Source organism: Calidris pugnax, unplaced genomic scaffold (genome assembly GCF_001431845.1).
Source record: "Calidris pugnax isolate Ruff unplaced genomic scaffold, ASM143184v1 scaffold156, whole genome shotgun sequence".
NCBI classification, from domain to species: domain Eukaryota; kingdom Metazoa; phylum Chordata; class Aves; order Charadriiformes; family Scolopacidae; genus Calidris; species Calidris pugnax.
Window position 1 is genome coordinate 63,203 of NW_015090889.1, and position 21,068 is coordinate 84,270.

Genomic DNA, 21,068 nt, shown 5'->3' on the forward strand with positions numbered 1-21,068 from the left:
AGGTCTGGATTGATGCTGATGGTGGCTTGCAGTTCAGAGTCAATTGTACCGAAGTAGTCCATAAAGGATTAAAAGAGGGTCAAGAGTTTGTTGTATTAAGCATAGTAGAGCTCCCAACAAGAAACACTCCCTGCACAGAGTTCATTTTACTCTTTTGAAGAGAACATGCTTAAAATAAGGAGGGAGCCTCTGGGGGCATATTCTGTTTATTCTGTTTTCTACAGAATAACTATTTCAAAACAGTGACTGAATTTAAATGTCTTAGGTGTAAACAAACTTATAAAGAAAATGAATGACTGTGACAATGCGATAAAATTGAGCAAAGGTAAGAGTAGCCGCAAGCATTCTGCTCAGATTGGGCGTAGGACTGCTGCTGGCCTCCAGGTTCATGTTTCATTCACGCCTCTGAATGAAGAGATAATACTTTCCTGCTTAGCCCAAGTATTTCAAGCATATGGGCAGAAATAAAGAAGACCTAGGGCATCTTTATAAGAAGCAGGAAAATAGACCATCGTGTTGACGCCATCTTGGAGCAAATAAAATAAGTTATTAAAAAAGACGTAAATATATTGATTCTTAAAATGAGAGTAGAAAATCAAGTTATATACAGTAGAAAGTGGGAGCAAGACTTTGAACAGGACATCGATTGTCTAACTTTTTATTAAGTTGAATGGACTTTGGTCCCCTGTGGTGTGACACATAGGGATCAAGAAAGCCGACAGTAAAGAGAACACAACAAAGACAATAAAAACCGTTTTGCAGGTAGCAAAATAACCTTGCTTTTATACAAGGGATAAGCGTAGACTAAATTTACGCGAAAGAAGAGAAAATCAAAAATGATACTGTTGTGGTAATAGAAGCACTGCAGATAAACGGAAGTAAGATAATTTGGGAAGGAGTCAAGGAGTTCAGTTCTAGATGTGTTTAAACTAGCGATGAGTTATGCAAGAAGATCTGAAATGCAGTGAAAGTATCTCAGAGTAGCTGCATCCTTGAAAATAAGCCTCACATCTTGCATTGCCATGCAGAACTCAGAATTATGATTCTATATTATTCAAGTATGTATAAGTACCAAAGTATATGTTGTGCAGGAAATGTTGTCTGTGGAATTAGCAGTTCAGGATGAAAATACATGTTTTGGCGAAGGCCACCAGTATAATTCCCCTATCTACTACCTGCCTTCCCCCTTTTTTGGACACACCCTGTCTAGGGGGCACGTGTGTGAGGAATGACAATAATCCTGCAGGTCCTTACCATATTAGTGGGGTGGAGACCACACTAGAATGTGTGTTATGGGGGCAGAGTGCGTGATGTGACTGCATGTTGAGCAAGTGACAGCGAGTTGTATAACCAAGGGGGCTACAGCACAGGTGGTTCCTGTCTGGCTTTGACTTCTCCATGTGGGCTGCCCCTGTAAAAGGACTTAATTCCTCTTGTTAAAGCTGTGTAGAAGGAGACTTCATGCTGGCAGTGTTTTTTATTCCTTTTTCACCATGAATTTCCAGAGGTAGAACAACAGAGTGTTTCTGGTTCTGTTTTCAGTAATATGATCACACACAGAGTAACCCAAGGTAAGGCTGCACACATTCAGGTCTGCCTTTGTATGTTCATTTTGACCATCTCTTCACCTCAAAACAAAAGTGTAGGAAAACAGTGTGCAGTAATAAGTTTATTCTTTTGTAATGACTGACAAGTATAGCTTGGCCACTTTTTTAAAAGCTGAGAAAAGCACCTGTGCTGGATAAAATGCATATACATTCCAGTTTGTGTTTGTTTGAATGTACCTTGAGAAACTGATGCTGTAGTTACCAGGAGCACAGGAATTACCACCGTGATCTGGAAGAGCATTTTTAAAGCAGCTGTCTAAATTAGGACATACAACGGTCAAAAATAAAAGAAAGTGGAATAATTATCTTTTATGAGTGAAGTCACAATTCAGTAAGCAAAGCAGCAAATTCACTAAAAGCTGCAAAAGATTTCTTAAATACTTATGTAGATGTTTGGGAATTGTGTTGCAGTAGAAAGGAATACAATGTTCAGGTGAGTGTCTACTTGGATTTGCTTTCTTTTATAAGAAAAACATTAAGAAATAAATGTAAAAGCTACTTGACATGCAGAATCACTTAATGTTTGTTGGGTATATACCTGTCCACCTCTAACAGTTTGATTCAGTGCACAGATTTGCTGCAGATAAGAGACACTGCACAGAAACTCACAGTGAACTGAAAGTTTTGGAAAAATACATATAACTGTTGAGGAAAAATAAAACCAACAAAAAATGACATGACCTACAACTGTGGGTTGTTTTTTAAAGGTTTCCAGTGTACAGTCTATTAAATGGAATTAAAGAGAAACCTTATGACTAGGCTTAAGAAAAAAAAAATTCTTATTAAAGTAGCAGGACTATGGATCCAAAGGGTTTATTGGCAGCTGTACTTCCATTTCTTGGGTACAGAGGTTGTAGTAAAGATTGTAGTAAAGACTTTTTTTTTTTTTTTTTTTTTTTTACACTGTACTCATCCCAGTGTTTTGCATGTGCTTTATGTTAATAAATACTCAAGATTATTGCATTTGAATCCTGACTCCACACTCATATTTGTCTATTTAATATATCATAGAACAGTAAGGTTAAGTAAATGCTTTTTGCACTGCAGCAGTAGTCTAATATGTTCTAATATTATTCATTGTTCTTGCGGGTCAGCTGGGATGAAAGTGGTTTCCCACACATGAGTCTTACTCGTGTGGTTGTCATTCTCATCATGCCATAGGAATGCAGTTGTCGTTTGTTTCTTACACTGGTATCTATCACCATAGCATGTGGGTGTCTGAAATCATGATCTCAGAGTGATGCAGGTCTTCAGGTAATGTGCCAATCTCATGGTGGTCTTGGAAAAATACAGCAAGGTATTGAGGTTTGAGCCATGTTATGTATTGTTAAAAATGATTTATAGGCTTAGTTATGGAGATTCAGTGCAAGGAATAGAATACTATGGTGACAGGCTGACACTAAGCTGTACTGCTGAGTAAAAGAGATTTCCACATTCGGAAACCACTTTTTTTTTTTTTTTTTTTTTTTTTTTTTATCTAAGTGACTTAATGTCTAAGGTTTTGCTATTGCGGAATGCTTACTCTCCAAATACAACAGGAGTTGTTTGGGGCTGTTTCCATGCTGAAATACTGGGATTGTTTCTATAGTTATATCATGCACGCTGCTACTGAATTTGTTAGATTCCAGTCCTCTACTAAAAAGAAAAAGTATAACCCAGGAATTTTTCAACAATACTTATTTATTGTTTTTTAATTTCTCTCTGTGGACTATGGAATGATTCTGAGTGACTTTACGTGATTAGACAGCGAACCTGTAAACTAGAAGAAACTAGGTGAAATGAACCTGTCCTTAGGTATTGAAATAATGGTGTTTGCGTGGCTAATCCCAGAAAACTTAAATCTGTTTTCAGTTTTGCTTATTCCTATTCCTCTTATTTTTCTTTTTCTGTCATAGGTCTTGATGTCCTTACATGAAATGTTCCCAGCAGTGCATGCAGCAGAAATGGCTGTCCAGAGAAACCCACGTTCCTGGGATGCCTGGCAGACTTTGGGACGTGCCCAGCTTGGATTGGGAGAGATAGCACTGGTAGGAAAATGGACAACATTGATGTGCTAAACTTGTAAACTACATTCTCTGAATAGTGTGTGAGAGAATGAAAGTACAGAAATACCAAGATAACTGAATATCCATATGTAACCTGAAAGTAAGCAAGGGGAAAGGTTTTTGTTATTTATCTCCAGTATTCCCTCCACTTCATTGTTATTCAGAAATGCTCCCTGTGTGGTTTTGTTGCTGGGCTTTTGGAAGACCTGCTTAGCTCAAAGCCTTTTGTGTTATATTTATGTGGTGGCTTTATGCAATGTAGTAATTATGTAGACATAACAGCACATACTACAGTCTGGATACTGTACTGCTACAGAGAAACTTGCCACAGTTCAGAGATGAGGTACTGTGAACTCCCAGTTGATGTTCAGGCTCAGTTTTATACATACATGCCTGCTAATAAAATTCTATTACCTTGTATTCCCTATTTCCTACGCTGCTGCTTCAGGTGCAGCAAATCATGTGTGCTGGTTCATGCTTCCTTCTTGCTCCTTCACCCCAAATGGAGACTGAAGCTGCTCTTTTTACTTAGTAAGACAGCAAAAAGGCTGGGAAGCTCTGCAGCAGCTGGAGTACATCCTTTCTCTAGCTGCAGTTGAACCCCACGGTGCTGTCTTGGCTCCACCATGTGATGCAAAGGGAGACTCCTCCCTCTGCCTATAGCCTATACCGTTGTAAACAATGTAACATACATAGTATAAAAGTTTTCTGCTAATTAGTGTGGAAACATACTGAGTGAACTTTTTAATTCAGACATGTCTACAAAAGTCCATTAGGAAAGTAATTAATTGTGAGCTCTCAGGTAAAAAAAAAAAAAAAAGATACTGTTTTTATTTTATTTTTAATAGAAGTAGCTGCATGCTGGTTCAATACAAATAATTTTGTTGTTAATCTAGTGTGGCTTTGCAAATTTACAATGTTTGGACTGAAAATTTTCAAGAACGAAAAAATACCCTATGATTTTTTGAGGGAGGCTAACAGGTCACGCAAACCCAGTTTCTTTTTAAAATTTAGTAAGGAGCAGAATTAAAACCAAACCAAACAACCAAAAAAAAAACCCCACAAAGTGATGAGAATAATATAAGAGAAATGCTGTTTGTTACATATGTGTAGTGTGCTACCTTATGTTGGTGCAGTATCATAATACGAAATATTTATTATAAATCCACGCATGTCTGCATCACATCACATAACAGATGGCATTCCATTGCTTTTGCAATGTAGAAGATAAGAGTAGATGGTGTGTCCTGTCTGGATCTACATTATATTAATTTTGTTTTACTTCAGGTGCTTTTTTGGAGCACATTGTCAAGGTTAATCAGAAAGGGATCTAGTTTATGTAGTCTGAGATTATTCCATGGTGCAAACTGAAGCATTTTAGGTGGGAACAATCAGAGATTTGCATCACAGCACATTATTCACCTGAAACAAAACACTACTATGTGTGCTGCTGTAATTGTTATACTGACCTTACAGTCTGTGAAGAGGGAGTTATCACCAGGTAGTTTCCCCTCTGAATGTTTTTGTCTGTCTCTGAGCAGGGAGCTCAGGGGTGGGAAAGCTCCTGGTGGTGTCTCCAGTGCTTCAGTACTGGGCGTTTCTGCCTTTTTGCCTTTCTGTCTTTGAGGCATATTGTTCTCATTGACAAAGAACTTAGGGAGTTAATCTAAAATGCACATAATGTTCACAATTTATTTCTGAACCAAGCAATTTTTAAGCAGTCTTAAAAGGTTAAGATTGGAGGGGTCTTAAAACACTAAACGATTTCATAATTATTGAACCTGAAGAGGCTTCTCGACCAGGTGATCTAAGTCACAAGAAGACTTTTCCCATTATCCTTTCATTACCGTTATTTTTAAATTTTTCACTGCATCATATTTTTGCAAAGAAAAGTTAATAAAGCATAAGTTTCAGGGTTTTTTAGTCATGTCTGATATTTGGGAATTACCACTCTTCTCAGGAGCAGCTTCTTCTGTTTCTTTGTTTCGTTTCTCCTCCACCAATGTCTGTTTTCGCTACCCACATCCTGCCAAACAGTCTGCTGTAAATATTTTTATTACTTCACAATGAATGATGCACTTTTTCTTAGGAAAAACTAATTTGCTCTGTTTTGATTTCAAGTTTCCCAGGTCGAAAATACAGCTTTGAAACAAATATAATTTCTACTATGAGCTGCATAATCTATTAATTTATTGCAAAGAAAGAAAGATGTTTTAGTTTGGTTTTGTTGAACTTGTGACACAAAGGGTGAGATAAATTAACCACTTTTTATTTAGCTGTTACGAAGTCTGTTTGCTTTCTTTTTCTGAATTTACTACATAGGGTAATTCAACTGTAATACTTAAATGTGAGGAGGCAGAACTTTATTTCTGTAAAGGCAGAAATTCCTTATACTCTATGTATCAATTTTCAGTAGTACAACTGAGTAAACTTTGCAATGTGAATGTAGGAACTGTAGAAATGTAATGGAGCTTGCAATATTTCTCTCATATAATTGTAAATATTTGTTTTTACAAATGATGATTACTGCATTGGTGATGACAACTGATGCAGTAACAGTTTCATATTGATATCTTCATTAAAGCAGTTTTTTCCCATGAGACAGAGTAAGACCCATGCTTTCATTAAATAAAAAAGCAAAACAAAAGTAGCATTAAAAAAAAGAAAAAAAAAAGATCAGCGGAAAGTGACTGAGTCTTGCACCTTGAAGAAATTCATAAGCCATCAGGACATGGTCATGGGCAACCAGCTCTGGGTGTCACTTTTTTCATGCATGGGAATGTCTTCAACTCAGAGGTTATTTATATTTTCCGCCAAGAAAGCAGAAGGTCAAGCAAGTCTCCAAAAGTTAAAATGACCTACATTTCTAGCAGGAGTACTCAGTTGTTGCAAGCATTCCCCACTGACTTAGCTGGTGCCTTCTGTTAGTTACTCATCAGATGCTCAGAACTTTTGAGACTTTAACCATGCTGAGAAAGTCTTTCTCAACATTTAGACCTTGTAATTAAAAGCATTAGCTAAAACAGATGCAGAGTACAAACTGGGACTGGGGAGAAAGTTGCTTTACCATTTTTAAAAAATTCCTGTAATAATTTTAGCAGTATAATTTGGAAATAGGTAAATGTTTTCCATCTTCCAGGACTTTCCTGATTTAGAAGTCACTTCAGGTTTTATTTTCTTGGGCTAAATATGTGAATTTCTAGGATGGCATAGATTTCTTTTTTTGGTTGCTGTTCCCTCAACCATCCAGAATTATGTCCATGCATGTAGTGGAGCCATAGCATAGAGATCTTTATGGTGGAGGCATCATGAAGCAGTGACTTCTGCAGAGCACGGTGCAGTGCCTTGCAGGGATGCTCACTGAGGTGTAAAGTCAGACAGGCAGGAAGCACTGGGAGGAAAGAGGGCTGGGAAGGAGCGAGTTTGTGCAAAATGAAATCTAGGAAATGGGAGTAACTCACCAAAAGGAAGGGGAAGAAGGAAGTACCTCACTGGGAAGTGAGGAAGAGGCTCCTTGAAGAGAAACTTGAAATCGGCACAGTGGCTGATGGGAAGTTTTCTGAAACTTGAGTCTGTACAGGAATGTGTGTCTGGGCCCAAAGAAACTGAGGAGATCTTTTTCTATCAGTTGCCACAGGCCATTAAATTCCTGTTCTCTTCTTATACCTCTGAGCTTAGGCACGTGTCCTCTGGCCTCTTGTGCTACCCATCAGGCACTGCGGTCCACGGAAGACCTGTGCTGTGAGTCACCCCTGAGGATGATGCATCTTCATCCACACTGCATAAATCTCCAGCACAGGAGAATTAAGCTAGCATCATGTCACAGACACATACCAAATAGAAACAAAGACTTTTTAGGGTTTATAACTTGACCAAATTCCAATAGTTGTAAGGCAAATCACAAGGCAGAGGTGATGTCTTTCACACAGGGGAAATTTGCCTCCTCTATTTCAAGTCTTTTCTATAAAACGTGAGAGCACCAGAACCTTTGACTAAAATGGTTTTATAAATGTAAGAACTGCAAAATATTAATTGTTCCGCCCATTCTTGAAGATGGAAGAATTACTTTTGCTGAAATTTCCAGAGAGAAAATTTTTATTGAAAAAAAGAAATAATCTGAAAGGTTGTATAGAAAAGTTCAGCCTAACAGTTTGTAGTTAAAATAGACATTTACCATTCAGATTATATCATATATAATTATTAGAGTGAACATATCTGAAATAATTGGTTTTAATATTTTGTTTAAAGCAGACAACTGTAATGAGATGTCTTTAAATATACTAAAATTTCATGAGTGTTTCAGTGCTAAAGGTTTCTGTAAAAATTATTTATTTATTGTCATGTGAGTAGTGCAAGAAAGAAGACTTAAATTCCAATAAAATATTATAGCATCATGGAATAGTTTAGGTAGGAAGGGACTTTAAGAATCATCTAGTTCCAACCCCCCTGCAATAAGCAGGTTTGCATTCCTCTAGATCAGGTTGCTGAAAGCCGTCTAATTGGATCATGAATGTTTCCAGGAATGGGGCATCTACAACCTCTCTGGGCAACCTGTTCCAGTGTCTCACTACCCTCATCATAAAAAAATTCTTCCTTATGTCTAGTCTAAATCTGCCCTCTTTTAGTCTAAAACCATTACCCTTTTCCTATTGCAACAGCCTCTGCTAAAAAGTCTGTCCTCATCCTTCTTATAAGTTCCCTTTAAGTACTGAAAGATCTTAAGATCTCTCTGGAGCCTTCCCTTTTCCAGGCTTTCTCAGCCTGTTCTCATAGGAGAGGTGCTCCAGTCCTCTGATCCTCTTCGTGGCCCTCCTCTGGTCCTATTCCAACAGGTCCATGTCCCTCCTGTGCTGAAGACTCCAGAGCTGGATGCAGTACTCAAGGTGGGGTGCGACCAGAGTGGAGTAGAGAGGTAGAATCGCCTTCCTTAACCTGCTGGCCACACTTGTTTTGATGCAGCTCAAGATGCAGTTGGCTTTCTGGGCTGCCAGCACACATTAATAGCTCAGGTTGAGCTTCTCATCCACCAAGGGCCCCCAGTTCTTCTTCTCTGTGCTGCTCTTAATCCATTCTCTTCCCACCCTGTATTTGTGCCAGGGATTGCCATGACCCACGTGCAGGACCTTGCACTTGGCCTGCTTGAACTTCATAAGGTTTGCACAGGCCCACCTCTCCAGTCTGTCCAGATTCCTCTGAATGGCATCCCTTCCCTGCAGTGTGTTGACCGTGCCACACAGCTTGGTGTCATTGGCAAACTTGCCTGAGTGTGCACTCAATCCCGCTGTCGATGTCTCCAACAAAGATGTTAAACAGCACCGGTTCCAGTACTGATCCCTGAGGAACGCCACTCGTCACTGGCTTCCACCTGGACATTGAGCTGTTGACCGCAACCCTTAGAGTGTGGCCATCCAGCCAGTTCCTGGTTCACCAAGTGGTCCATCCATCAAATCCATGACTTTCCAATTTAGGGACCAGGATGTCACGTGGGACCATGTCAAACGCTTTGCATAAGTCCAGGTAGATGACACTTGTTGCTCTCCCCTTACCTACCAATGCTGTGGCAACATCATAGAAGGCCACCAGATTTCTTCAGGCATGACTTGCCCTTTGTGAAGCCTTTTTGGCTGTCACAAATCATGTCCTTATTTTTCACATGCCTTAGCAGAGATTCCAGGAGGATCTGCTTCATGATCCTGCTGGGCACAGAGGTGAGACTGACCAGCCTGTAGTTCTCCGGCTCTTCCTTTTTTCCTTTTTTGAAAATGGGGGTTATGTTTCCGCTTTTCCAGTCAGTGGGAACTTCACCAGACTGCTACAACTTTTCAAATATTGTGGAAAGCAGCTTAGCAACTTCATCTGCCAGCTCCCTCAGGACCTGTGGATGGATTTCATCAGGTCCCATGGACTTATGCACCTTCAGGTTCCTTAGAAGGTTTTGAACGTGCTCTTCTTCTGTAGTGGGTGGTTCTTCATTCTCATAGACCCTGTTTTTGCCTGGTCCTTCAACTTGGGAGGTGTGAGGAGAAGGGCTGACAGCGAAGACAGACAAAAAAGTTGTTGAGAACCTCAGCAACTGGTCACAACCTTGTCTGTTGTTACCAGTAAAAATCCCGTAGTCCTTACGTTCAGGGTCTCTAAAACCACAACTGCCCATTAAAATGATGCTAGAAATACAAGTTTATCTAGTGCCACCACATTTTCCTGTAATGCCAGACAGGCAGTTGGAAAAGAAGACTTGTATATCCATCAGTGGGAGAATTAAAAGTAGCACTGTTATTTTCTTCTGTCTAATATTAATGGCTGTGGAAGCAGTTACAGTGGCAATATGAAATTTTATGTGGATGACAATTCTGTATTTTTCAGTATTACATTGCTGCTTTAAAATGAATCCCTCTGATATTTTACAGCACTTAAAATTGACTTTATTATTGTATTATTATTATTTTATGATTTATTTATAAAACTGTCACATACAGAATCTTTTTTTTTAATAGATTTACAAAGATGATCGTTTTATGCTGTATTGTATGAATCATCTGGGCAGCTTCTAAGCTTATTAAATTTGACCTTGTATTTGATTATTGTATTTAATGTTGTTTATTGTGCATGACCATGGCTATATAGACAGGTTTAGTTAGGGTGCCTCTTTCATGGAAAGCTTTAAAGCAGATAGTGTTTGTTTATATTTTCGTTTTCAACAGAAATACAAAAAAACCCAAGAGCATTTAGTGCTTATTTATATCTAATCTAGCCCTGGAAGTGAAAAGCTAGCAAAGTTGCTTAGAACAATGCTGTTTTGCAAGAATTAAACTGCACTCCTGTTTAAAGTTCGGCATGCTCCTACACTTCAGAGCTGGCTGTGGACCAATAATAAAGTATTGTGATTTTTTTTCCTGGAACTGAAAGGCTGCCTATTACAACAGCAGTAATACTGATAGCATAATCAGCATTTCCTAAATCTGATTTGTATCTCCTGTCTGCTGCGTTCACGTCAGAGTCCATATATTAATCTGTGCCAGTAGGAGAATGAATTGGCAGTTTCTGCCAATGCAGATGAAATGTTGTGATTTTTCAAATGAATTTGTACAGTGTAAGTATTTATAAATTACAATAGAATATGGAATTTGATGGTATATATGCACGTTGCTAGACCTCTTCCCAAATATAACCCAAATCCATATCATCGCTGTTTTCCCACCCTACAGGAAGGCTTCTGTATGTCGTCACACAAGAGTTTGGTCATTCAGGTGGCCACTTCCATAACTGACCATACAGTCATAAAAGTGAAATACATACGTGCCTCTCTGTATGTACACATAAGTCTGAGTAGGTAAGGTCAGTCTTGACCTTTTCAGAGTTGATGTAATACCATACAGTTGTAATTCTTGGTCTAGCATTTTTCCAGTATTTTTGCGATCTCTTCTTACTGCCAATTATTATATCTGCTGGATTAGATGGTCGCCTTTTTTTATATTTAACAGCTTCTGTGTTGAGTATTCGTATTTGTGGGACTTTTCCCAATTGAGATGAAAGACAGGAGAAACAATATCAATTATGCTTACTTGTATTAATATTACATAATTTATAAGATTATTGGAGTTCTTAGTTAGAGCAACTCCAATTTGGGAGTTTGTCTACTTTTACCTGTTTAGGTAAGTGCATTTGCAACCACAAACATGTTACAGAAATTGCTTATCATGGGGCTACGATTGCTGTAGTATTAGGTCTGGTTGTGAAATGACTTTATGCTAGTTTAAAAGCAGTAATATTAGTGATACTTCAAATCCCAGTCATCCCTTTTCTGTAGATCTTTAAACCATACTTGTCTGCTTTTGCCTTCCCATACATCTGATGATAGGAGAAAAGTGGGATAGAAAACCATCAAAACAAAAATTATTTTTGCTTTTACCTTTATATATATATATATATTTAGGTATGTTTGTGCACGGTAATTAGGGGTTGATGCTGCTGTTGAACTTACATCTGAGGGAGGATTGTTCTACTAAAACCAGACTGGAGTGAGGTCACTTTTGTCTTTGCTTGAATGATGTATGTCATTATTTTTTGTTGTTGTTAATTTCTAAGATGAAATATGGAGGCTTTAAAGTTTCTAATCCTTGTTTCTTTCCTGTTTATAGGCAATCCGAAGTTTCCAGGTGTCCTTACACATCTTTCCAATGAACCCTGAAGTATGGAAAGAGGACCTTTCCTGGGCAAGAAAACTGCATGAACAGCAGAAGGCAACAAAGACTGAGGCAGTGCAAGCCCTGGTAAATGAAAAAGAGCTCGCACAAGAATTGATCCCAGACTATGACTTTGAAAGTGATGAAATTGTGGCAGTCTGTGCTGCCATTGCAGAGAAGGAGAAGGCTCTTCCAGCAGCTAAAACAGTAGTGATTGTGTCTGCCTCAGGCACGGTGGAGACTGTTACTGAGAAGGAGAATTGTCCTACAACTCCTGATGAAACCCTTTTCATCAGAGCCCGGTAGGGCGGCCGTAGGGGTTGCCACGGTTTTAAGAACTGGTGTTATTTATTGTATTTGGCTTGCTTTGGTTTTGTTTTATAAGCAGTGGGAGGGCCAACAAAATCTGAAGAATTGGAAGTTCCATCCATATTTTTGGAGAAGAATGCCAAGAGTTGATTCTAAAAATCTTATGTACAAATGTAATGTTAAAATGCATAACTACATTCTTACAACTGCTGTCATCTTTATGTATTTCATAATTTTACAAGTTAATGTCTACATTTTCCCAGTAATTAATAAGCTTTTGTTCACACTGTAAAAGATAAAGTTTGGGGTTTTTTTAAATCTATTTCAATCCTTATTCAATAGCATTGTTTATCTTCCAGTTAAAGTGTGAACTGTTGTCTGTTATCAGAAGTCTTTGTTTTCATCAAGATTGCTTTTTTTATGAGGAAGTTTCCTGTAAAGCAGAGACGGATTTTTATTTTGCTTGTGTGTGTGCTAGATCTGGTATCTGATTTGAGTCAAATGAAATCAGTAGAAAGCTGTATGTTGTTTTCATGGGTGAAGGGGTTAAACACTTTCTGATTACATGAAAGGAAATGCTAAACCAAACACCACTGAATGCTTAGTTATTACTAAATGCTTTACCAGAAGAAAGAACATTCAGCTGAGACTGAAACTTATCTTGAGTGTTGTGCTACAGTCATCACCAGAAGTCAAATCATGGGAGTTGGAGTTAGGTGTATCTCAGTGTATTACGTTTAACTTTTTCTCTTCTAGTGTGGTTAATCTGATAAAGTCAATCTGTTTTTCCTAATTCTTATGACCTGCCATTTAAAATGTGCTTTTAGTGGACCGGTTTTTCAGGGCAGCATTGCCCGATTCTCCCTTTTTATCCTTTTTGGATTTTGGATGCTGTGGTGGGTGTTCACGTTGTGTTAACTTGGGAGTAGATTTGTTGAAGGTTCATCTTTCCTTAGGGGAAGGTGGCTGTAGGTCCTGACATGGGCAGTTCAGTGAAATGAAGTCAGGCTGTTTTTTTGGTGTGCTCTGTACTGAGCACTCTGTACTCTTTTCACTCTCTTGGAGACACGGTAGAGATGGTCACCTCCTAACTGGACTGGAAGAAATGGCCAGCTGATTCGGGATTTGGAACACATCATGTCTACTTGATTTTGATAGTATTTAGAATTATCAAAACATTTGAATAATAGTTTTGTAAACAAGTGAAACCTTTTGAAATCAGTCATCTTCATTTTTCTTACCTATTTTCAAAATAACAATTTGAAAAGAAAATAATAATGCTTGAGAAGCATAGTGATTTTTGCAATATAAACAGTATTGTAGAAAAATTATTTATCCCAGATCATACTTTCAGTTGAATGTCTTTATTTAAGACGACACTTATAGTCTTTGTAGAAATTAATTATCCCTTCCAAAAACTTAAGTGCAGTGTTGTTGTACTTACTAAGTTGTCATTAGTTTTTTTTAAGATTCCCGAAATGTATTTTTATATGTATGTGAATTTTTAGGTCTGTGCTTGCACGTGCACACACAAAAAATTTACATTTTTCAACATGTCCTGAGTATTCAAAATGACTATAATTACAGCAACTAAAATATATTAAGAAATATAAAACATTCCCCTGCTACATTTTTATGTACATTTTCATTGAATTCAGAAATAGATCTTAAATGCTTACAGAATAGGCATTTGGTTAAGGCATGGCTGTTTAAATTGTCTCAGCTGAGGAGTATCTTAATCTTGTTTTTCCTAACAACCAATACAATCTATTCAGCCATAGGAAGACTTAATATGAGAAGGATTTAAACAGATTTCTTCAAAGAAGCAAGGTTCTCTGGCTGGAAGAGGGGGGATGTGTGAGAAGCTGTGGGTTATGTTCTCGTTTTGAAGGAGCTCAGCTACAATCCAACACACCTTTTCTTTCTCCGTGCCAGCGTAACGCATTTACTCATACAGGAAGGGCTGCCTCCCTCCTGCCGGGGAGCCCTGTTATCACGGAATCTGTTTCCACTGAAATGATTCACAGAATTCCTGTTGACTGCTGGGCCCAGCGAGCGGAGGGGTGTGCAGCTACACCGTCAGGCAGAACAGCCGTGCCAGGTTTGAGGGGTGGCTGTTTCCATCCCAGCTACAACATGTGCTCTTCTGGTTAATTCGGGTTATGAATTCTAGGTGGTGTAGGGGCTGTAGTGGTCTTGTAGAGCACTGTAGAGGAGGAGGTAAGTTTTCGTGACACTGTTATTCTCAAACTGGGAAGAAGTTCAAATAGTGATGATTTCAACGTTGGGTTTTGTGCAGCATGCCATGTTTTGCATGTATGGAGTTTTTTTTTGGATCTCTGAATAAAATACTGACTTCTGTGCTGCTTAGTGATGTGTGTTCGTTCTTCTGGTTATAACAAGAATAAGAGTTACCATTGACCATTTTAGAATGTTATTCATTTAACCAGTTGGCTTCTTCTGTCTCTGCTGAACATGGTAATGTGCGATAGTTAAAAAAAAAAAAGATATCTCAGGAACAATGTTTAATAGAAGGTGCTCAGTGCTTTGAAACCGCTCAGAGGTATCCAAATGAGAGACCTGAAGAAGAAAACCTTTGTTATCAAAAATAGGATATCTGTGAAGCACACTCCCACTTAGCCAGCAGGAATTTATTTTTATTGTTCTTCATCATCACTAGTGTAGTAGCTTCCATGTGTTTTCCTTCCATATGAATTATATATTAAAATGTTGAAGAGTTGCAATGTTATTAATGAGGAAATCTCAACAACAACAGTAGGTTAGTTGGATTAATTTTGCTTAATTTAAAATCTACAATTGTACTTTTAAATATAATTTTTCCCTTTGAATCCCTTTATATGCAATGGAAAGAAATACACAGCCTCAGAGAGCCATTCATATGCCTTGTGTTAGATAAGTATCTTAGAGGGAGTTGAATCAGCCTCCCAAGGTGCCTAATTATTTCCATTGACTACAAAGGAAGCTGAAGGTGACTGACTGGCAGTTTACTTCAAATGCTGAACCAGGGCTGATGAACGCCATGCTTATAGATGGAGATAAGCATCTTAAAAAAACTAAACATAGATTATACTGAGAGAGAGTAAGTCCTTTCTGACAACACTAGAGGGTAAAAAAAGTATGGATTAGACAACACAACAGTAACTCTAATTTAATAATTGGATTGGATTTTAAAAGTAGTTATGGAGGGGGAAAAAAGCAAATGTTACAATCTATTCTACTATTCTAGTTCCTGAAAGTTGTCTTTGAGTATCTGGTGGTGTTGGGGATCAAGATGAGAGAGGTAGCATTGGAAACTTACTGGCCATACAAGGTAAGCACTCCTCAGATCCTCAAACCAAGGGGAAGGAGGTAAAAACTGAAGTTGAGGGCAGGTGCTCTCTTAGTTTATTTTGAGGTCATATAATAGCTATAAAACTATAATTAGGGTAGCTAGGACTGGGGCACAGGAAAGCAGAAGCATGTGGGCTTGGTTTATTGGCAGGTTGCAGACAGCCTGTGTTTATCGGAGGTCAGTATCACGTTAACATCATGTTCCCAAATGGACTGGGGTCCTTGGCCTGTGGTATCTCCAGGGAGGGCTACTCTAGAAATGGGAGGACTTCATGAGCATAGTTGATTGCTGGATCCTGCCAAGTGTGCTGGCCTGGTTTTGAGGCCTGATTTTCTAAAAGTTTCAACACCAGGAGCTCCAAGGGTTGTAGAGGGTAAATGATCAAAGGGAAAGACTAGAGGTGGGCAGTGAGTTGACTATTTGGGTTCACGAACCAGGTGATTTAGACTTCAGTTGGTTTCCAGAACCAGTAAAGGTGGTGGGTCTAGAACAAGGCCAAGGAGTGGAAAGATCTGGTATTTAGTAGCTCTAACAGTAAATTTGCCTGAAGTATAATCATATCATAGAATGGTTTGTGTTGGGACACTTAAGGACAACCAAGTTCCGACCCTCCTGCCATGAGCACTAACAGTTCTATTAGATCAGGTTGCTCAAAGGCCCATCAAGCCTGGTTTTGAACACATCCAGGAATGAGGCATCCACAGCTTCCATGGGCAACCTCTTCCAATGCCTCATCTCCCTCACAGTAAATAATTTCTTCCTAGTATCTAATCTAAATCTGTCCTCTTCCAGTTTAAAACTGTTACTCCTTGTCCTATCACAACATCACCTTGTAAAAAGTTCCTCTCCAGCTTTCTTGTAGGCCCCTGAAAGGCAGGTACTGGAAGACTACTATAAGGTCTTCCTGCAGCCTCTCTTCTTAAGGCTGAACAACCCCAGCTCTCTCAGCCTGTCCTCATAGGAGAGGTGCTCCAGCCTTCTGATCATCTTCATGGCCCTCTGCTGGACTCTCTTCAACAGGTCCATGTCCTTCTTATGTTGGGGACTCCACAGATGGACACAGTACTCCAGGTGGGGTCTCACCAGAGCAGAGTAGAGGGGCAGAATCACCTCCTTCGACCTGCTGGCCACCCTTCTTCTGATGCAGCCCAGGATGCGGTTGGCCTTCTGGCCTGCCAGCGCGCACTGCCGGCTCATGTTGAGCTTCTCATCTACCAACACCCCCAAGTCCTTCTCCTCAGGTTTGTTCTCAATTCATTCTCCTCCCAGCCTGTATCTGTGCTTGGGATTGCTGTGACCCAGGTGGAGGACACTGCATTTGGCCTGCTTGAGCTTCATGAGGTTTGCACAGGCCCACCTCTCCAGCCTGTCCAGGTCCCTCTGGATGGCATCCCTTCCCTGCAGTGTGTTGACCGTGCCACACACTTGGTGTCATTGGCAAACTTGCTGAGGGTGCAGTCAGTCCCACTGCGCATAGAGATCTTTATGGTGGAGGCATCATGAAGCAGTGACTTCTGCAGAGCACGGTGCAGTGCCTTGCAGGGATGCTCACTGAGGTGTAAAGTCAGACAGGCAGGAAGCACTGGGAGGAAAGAGGGCTGGGAAGGAGCGAGTTTGTGCAAAATGAAATCTAGGAAATGGGAGTAACTCACCAAAAGGAAGGGGAAGAAGGAAGTACCTCACTGGGAAGTGAGGAAGAGGCTCCTTGAAGAGAAACTTGAAATCGGCACAGTGGCTGATGGGAAGTTTTCTGAAACTTGAGTCTGTACAGGAATGTGTGTCTGGGCCCAAAGAAACTGAGGAGATCTTTTTCTATCAGTTGCCACAGGCCATTAAATTCCTGTTCTCTTCTTATACCTCTGAGCTTAGGCACGTGTCCTCTGGCCTCTTGTGCTACCCATCAGGCACTGCGGTCCACGGAAGACCTGTGCTGTGAGTCACCCCTGAGGATGATGCATCTTCATCCACACTGCATAAATCTCCAGCACAGGAGAATTAAGCTAGCATCATGTCACAGACACATACCAAATAGAAACAAAGACTTTTTAGGGTTTATAACTTGACCAAATTCCAATAGTTGTAAGGCAAATCACAAGGCAGAGGTGATGTCTTTCACACAGGGGAAATTTGCCTCCTCTATTTCAAGTCTTTTCTATAAAACGTGAGAGCACCAGAACCTTTGACTAAAATGGTTTTATAAATGTAAGAACTGCAAAATATTAATTGTTCCGCCCATTCTTGAAGATGGAAGAATTACTTTTGCTGAAATTTCCAGAGAGAAAATTTTTATTGAAAAAAAGAAATAATCTGAAAGGTTGTATAGAAAAGTTCAGCCTAACAGTTTGTAGTTAAAATAGACATTTACCATTCAGATTATATCATATATAATTATTAGAGTGAACATATCTGAAATAATTGGTTTTAATATTTTGTTTAAAGCAGACAACTGTAATGAGATGTCTTTAAATATACTAAAATTTCATGAGTGTTTCAGTGCTAAAGGTTTCTGTAAAAATTATTTATTTATTGTCATGTGAGTAGTGCAAGAAAGAAGACTTAAATTCCAATAAAATATTATAGCATCATGGAATAGTTTAGGTAGGAAGGGACTTTAAGAATCATCTAGTTCCAACCCCCCTGCAATAAGCAGGTTTGCATTCCTCTAGATCAGGTTGCTGAAAGCCGTCTAATTGGATCATGAATGTTTCCAGGAATGGGGCATCTACAACCTCTCTGGGCAACCTGTTCCAGTGTCTCACTACCCTCATCATAAAAAAATTCTTCCTTATGTCTAGTCTAAATCTGCCCTCTTTTAGTCTAAAACCATTACCCTTTTCCTATTGCAACAGCCTCTGCTAAAAAGTCTGTCCTCATCCTTCTTATAAGTTCCCTTTAAGTACTGAAAGATCTTAAGATCTCTCTGGAGCCTTCCCTTTTCCAGGCTTTCTCAGCCTGTTCTCATAGGAGAGGTGCTCCAGTCCTCTGATCCTCTTCGTGGCCCTCCTCTGGTCCTATTCCAACAGGTCCATGTCCCTCCTGTGCTGAAGACTCCAGAGCTGGATGCAGTACTCAAGGTGGGGTGCGACCAGAGTGGAGTAGAGAGGTAGAATCGCCTTCCTTAACCTGCTGGCCACACTTGTTTTGATGCAGCTCAAGATGCAGTTGGCTTTCTGGGCTGCCAGCACACATTAATAGCTCAGGTTGAGCTTCTCATCCACCAAGGGCCCCCAGTTCTTCTTCTCTGTGCTGCTCTTAATCCATTCTCTTCCCACCCTGTATTTGTGCCAGGGATTGCCATGACCCACGTGCAGGACCTTGCACTTGGCCTGCTTGAACTTCATAAGGTTTGCACAGGCCCACCTCTCCAGTCTGTCCAGATTCCTCTGAATGGCATCCCTTCCCTGCAGTGTGTTGACCGTGCCACACAGCTTGGTGTCATTGGCAAACTTGCCTGAGTGTGCACTCAATCCCGCTGTCGATGTCTCCAACAAAGATGTTAAACAGCACCGGTTCCAGTACTGATCCCTGAGGAACGCCACTCGTCACTGGCTTCCACCTGGACATTGAGCTGTTGACCGCAACCCTTAGAGTGTGGCCATCCAGCCAGTTCCTGGTTCACCAAGTGGTCCATCCATCAAATCCATGACTTTCCAATTTAGGGACCAGGATGTCACGTGGGACCATGTCAAACGCTTTGCATAAGTCCAGGTAGATGACACTTGTTGCTCTCCCCTTACCTACCAATGCTGTGGCAACATCATAGAAGGCCACCAGATTTCTTCAGGCATGACTTGCCCTTTGTGAAGCCTTTTTGGCTGTCACAAATCATGTCCTTATTTTTCACATGCCTTAGCAGAGATTCCAGGAGGATCTGCTTCATGATCCTGCTGGGCACAGAGGTGAGACTGACCAGCCTGTAGTTCCCCGGCTCTTCCTTTTTTCCTTTTTTGAAAATGGGGGTTATGTTTCCGCTTTTCCAGTCAGTGGGAACTTCACCAGACTGCTACAACTTTTCAAATATTGTGGAAAGCAGCTTAGCAACTTCATCTGCCAGCTCCCTCAGGACCTGTGGATGGATTTCATCAGGTCCCATGGACTTATGCACCTTCAGGTTCCTTAGAAGGTTTTGAACGTGCTCTTCTTCTGTAGTGGGTGGTTCTTCATTCTCATAGACCCTGTTTTTGCCTGGTCCTTCAACTTGGGAGGTGTGAGGAGAAGGGCTGACAGCGAAGACAGACAAAAAAGTTGTTGAGAACCTCAGCAACTGGTCACAACCTTGTCTGTTGTTACCAGTAAAAATCCCGTAGTCCTTACGTTCAGGGTCTCTAAAACCACAACTGCCCATTAAAATGATGCTAGAAATACAAGTTTATCTAGTGCCACCACATTTTCCTGTAATGCCAGACAGGCAGTTGGAAAAGAAGACTTGTATATCCATCAGTGGGAGAATTAAAAGTAGCACTGTTATTTTCTTCTGTCTAATATTAATGGCTGTGGAAGCAGTTACAGTGGCAATATGAAATTTTATGTGGATGACAATTCTGTATTTTTCAGTATTACATTGCTGCTTTAAAATGAATCCCTCTGATATTTTACAGCACTTAAAATTGACTTTATTATTGTATTATTATTATTTTATGATTTATTTATAAAACTGTCACATACAGAATCTTTTTTTTTAATAGATTTACAAAGATGATCGTTTTATGCTGTATTGTATGAATCATCTGGGCAGCTTCTAAGCTTATTAAATTTGACCTTGTATTTGATTATTGTATTTAATGTTGTTTATTGTGCATGACCATGGCTATATAGACAGGTTTAGTTAGGGTGCCTCTTTCATGGAAAGCTTTAAAGCAGATAGTGTTTGTTTATATTTTCGTTTTCAACAGAAATACAAAAAAACCCAAGAGCATTTAGTGCTTATTTATATCTAATCTAGCCCTGGAAGTGAAAAGCTAGCAAAGTTGCTTAGAACAATGCTGTTTTGCAAGAATTAAACTGCACTCCTGTTTAAAGTTCGGCATGCTCCTACACTTCAGAGCTGGCTGTGGACCAATAATAAAGTATTGTGATTTTTTTTCCTGGAACTGAAAGGCTGCCTATTACAACAGCAGTAATACTGATAGCATAATCAGCATTTCCTAAATCTGATTTGTATCTCCTGTCTGCTGCGTTCACGTCAGAGTCCATATATTAATCTGTGCCAGTAGGAGAATGAATTGGCAGTTTCTGCCAATGCAGATGAAATGTTGTGATTTTTCAAATGAATTTGTACAGTGTAAGTATTTATAAATTACAATAGAATATGGAATTTGATGGTATATATGCACGTTGCTAGACCTCTTCCCAAATATAACCCAAATCCATATCATCGCTGTTTTCCCACCCTACAGGAAGGCTTCTGTATGTCGTCACACAAGAGTTTGGTCATTCAGGTGGCCACTTCCATAACTGACCATACAGTCATAAAAGTGAAATACATACGTGCCTCTCTGTATGTACACATAAGTCTGAGTAGGTAAGGTCAGTCTTGACCTTTTCAGAGTTGATGTAATACCATACAGTTGTA

General features: G+C 39.7%; 1 protein-coding gene across 3 annotated transcripts in view; it reads left to right on the plus strand.

The window, feature by feature from the left end:
* TTC33 (tetratricopeptide repeat domain 33) overlaps positions 1-12,158 on the plus strand; it is a 45,280-nt gene extending 33,122 nt beyond the window's left edge. For all 3 annotated transcript variants that reach the window (XM_014947651.1, XM_014947652.1, XM_014947654.1), the window contains exons 4-5: positions 3,503-3,634; positions 11,791-12,158. In XM_014947651.1, coding sequence (XP_014803137.1) covers positions 3,503-3,634; positions 11,791-12,141 — 483 coding nt within the window. In that variant the 3' untranslated portion in view covers positions 12,142-12,158. The remainder of the gene's footprint in view (positions 1-3,502; positions 3,635-11,790) is intronic.
* The last annotated feature ends 8,910 nt before the right edge of the window (positions 12,159-21,068 follow it).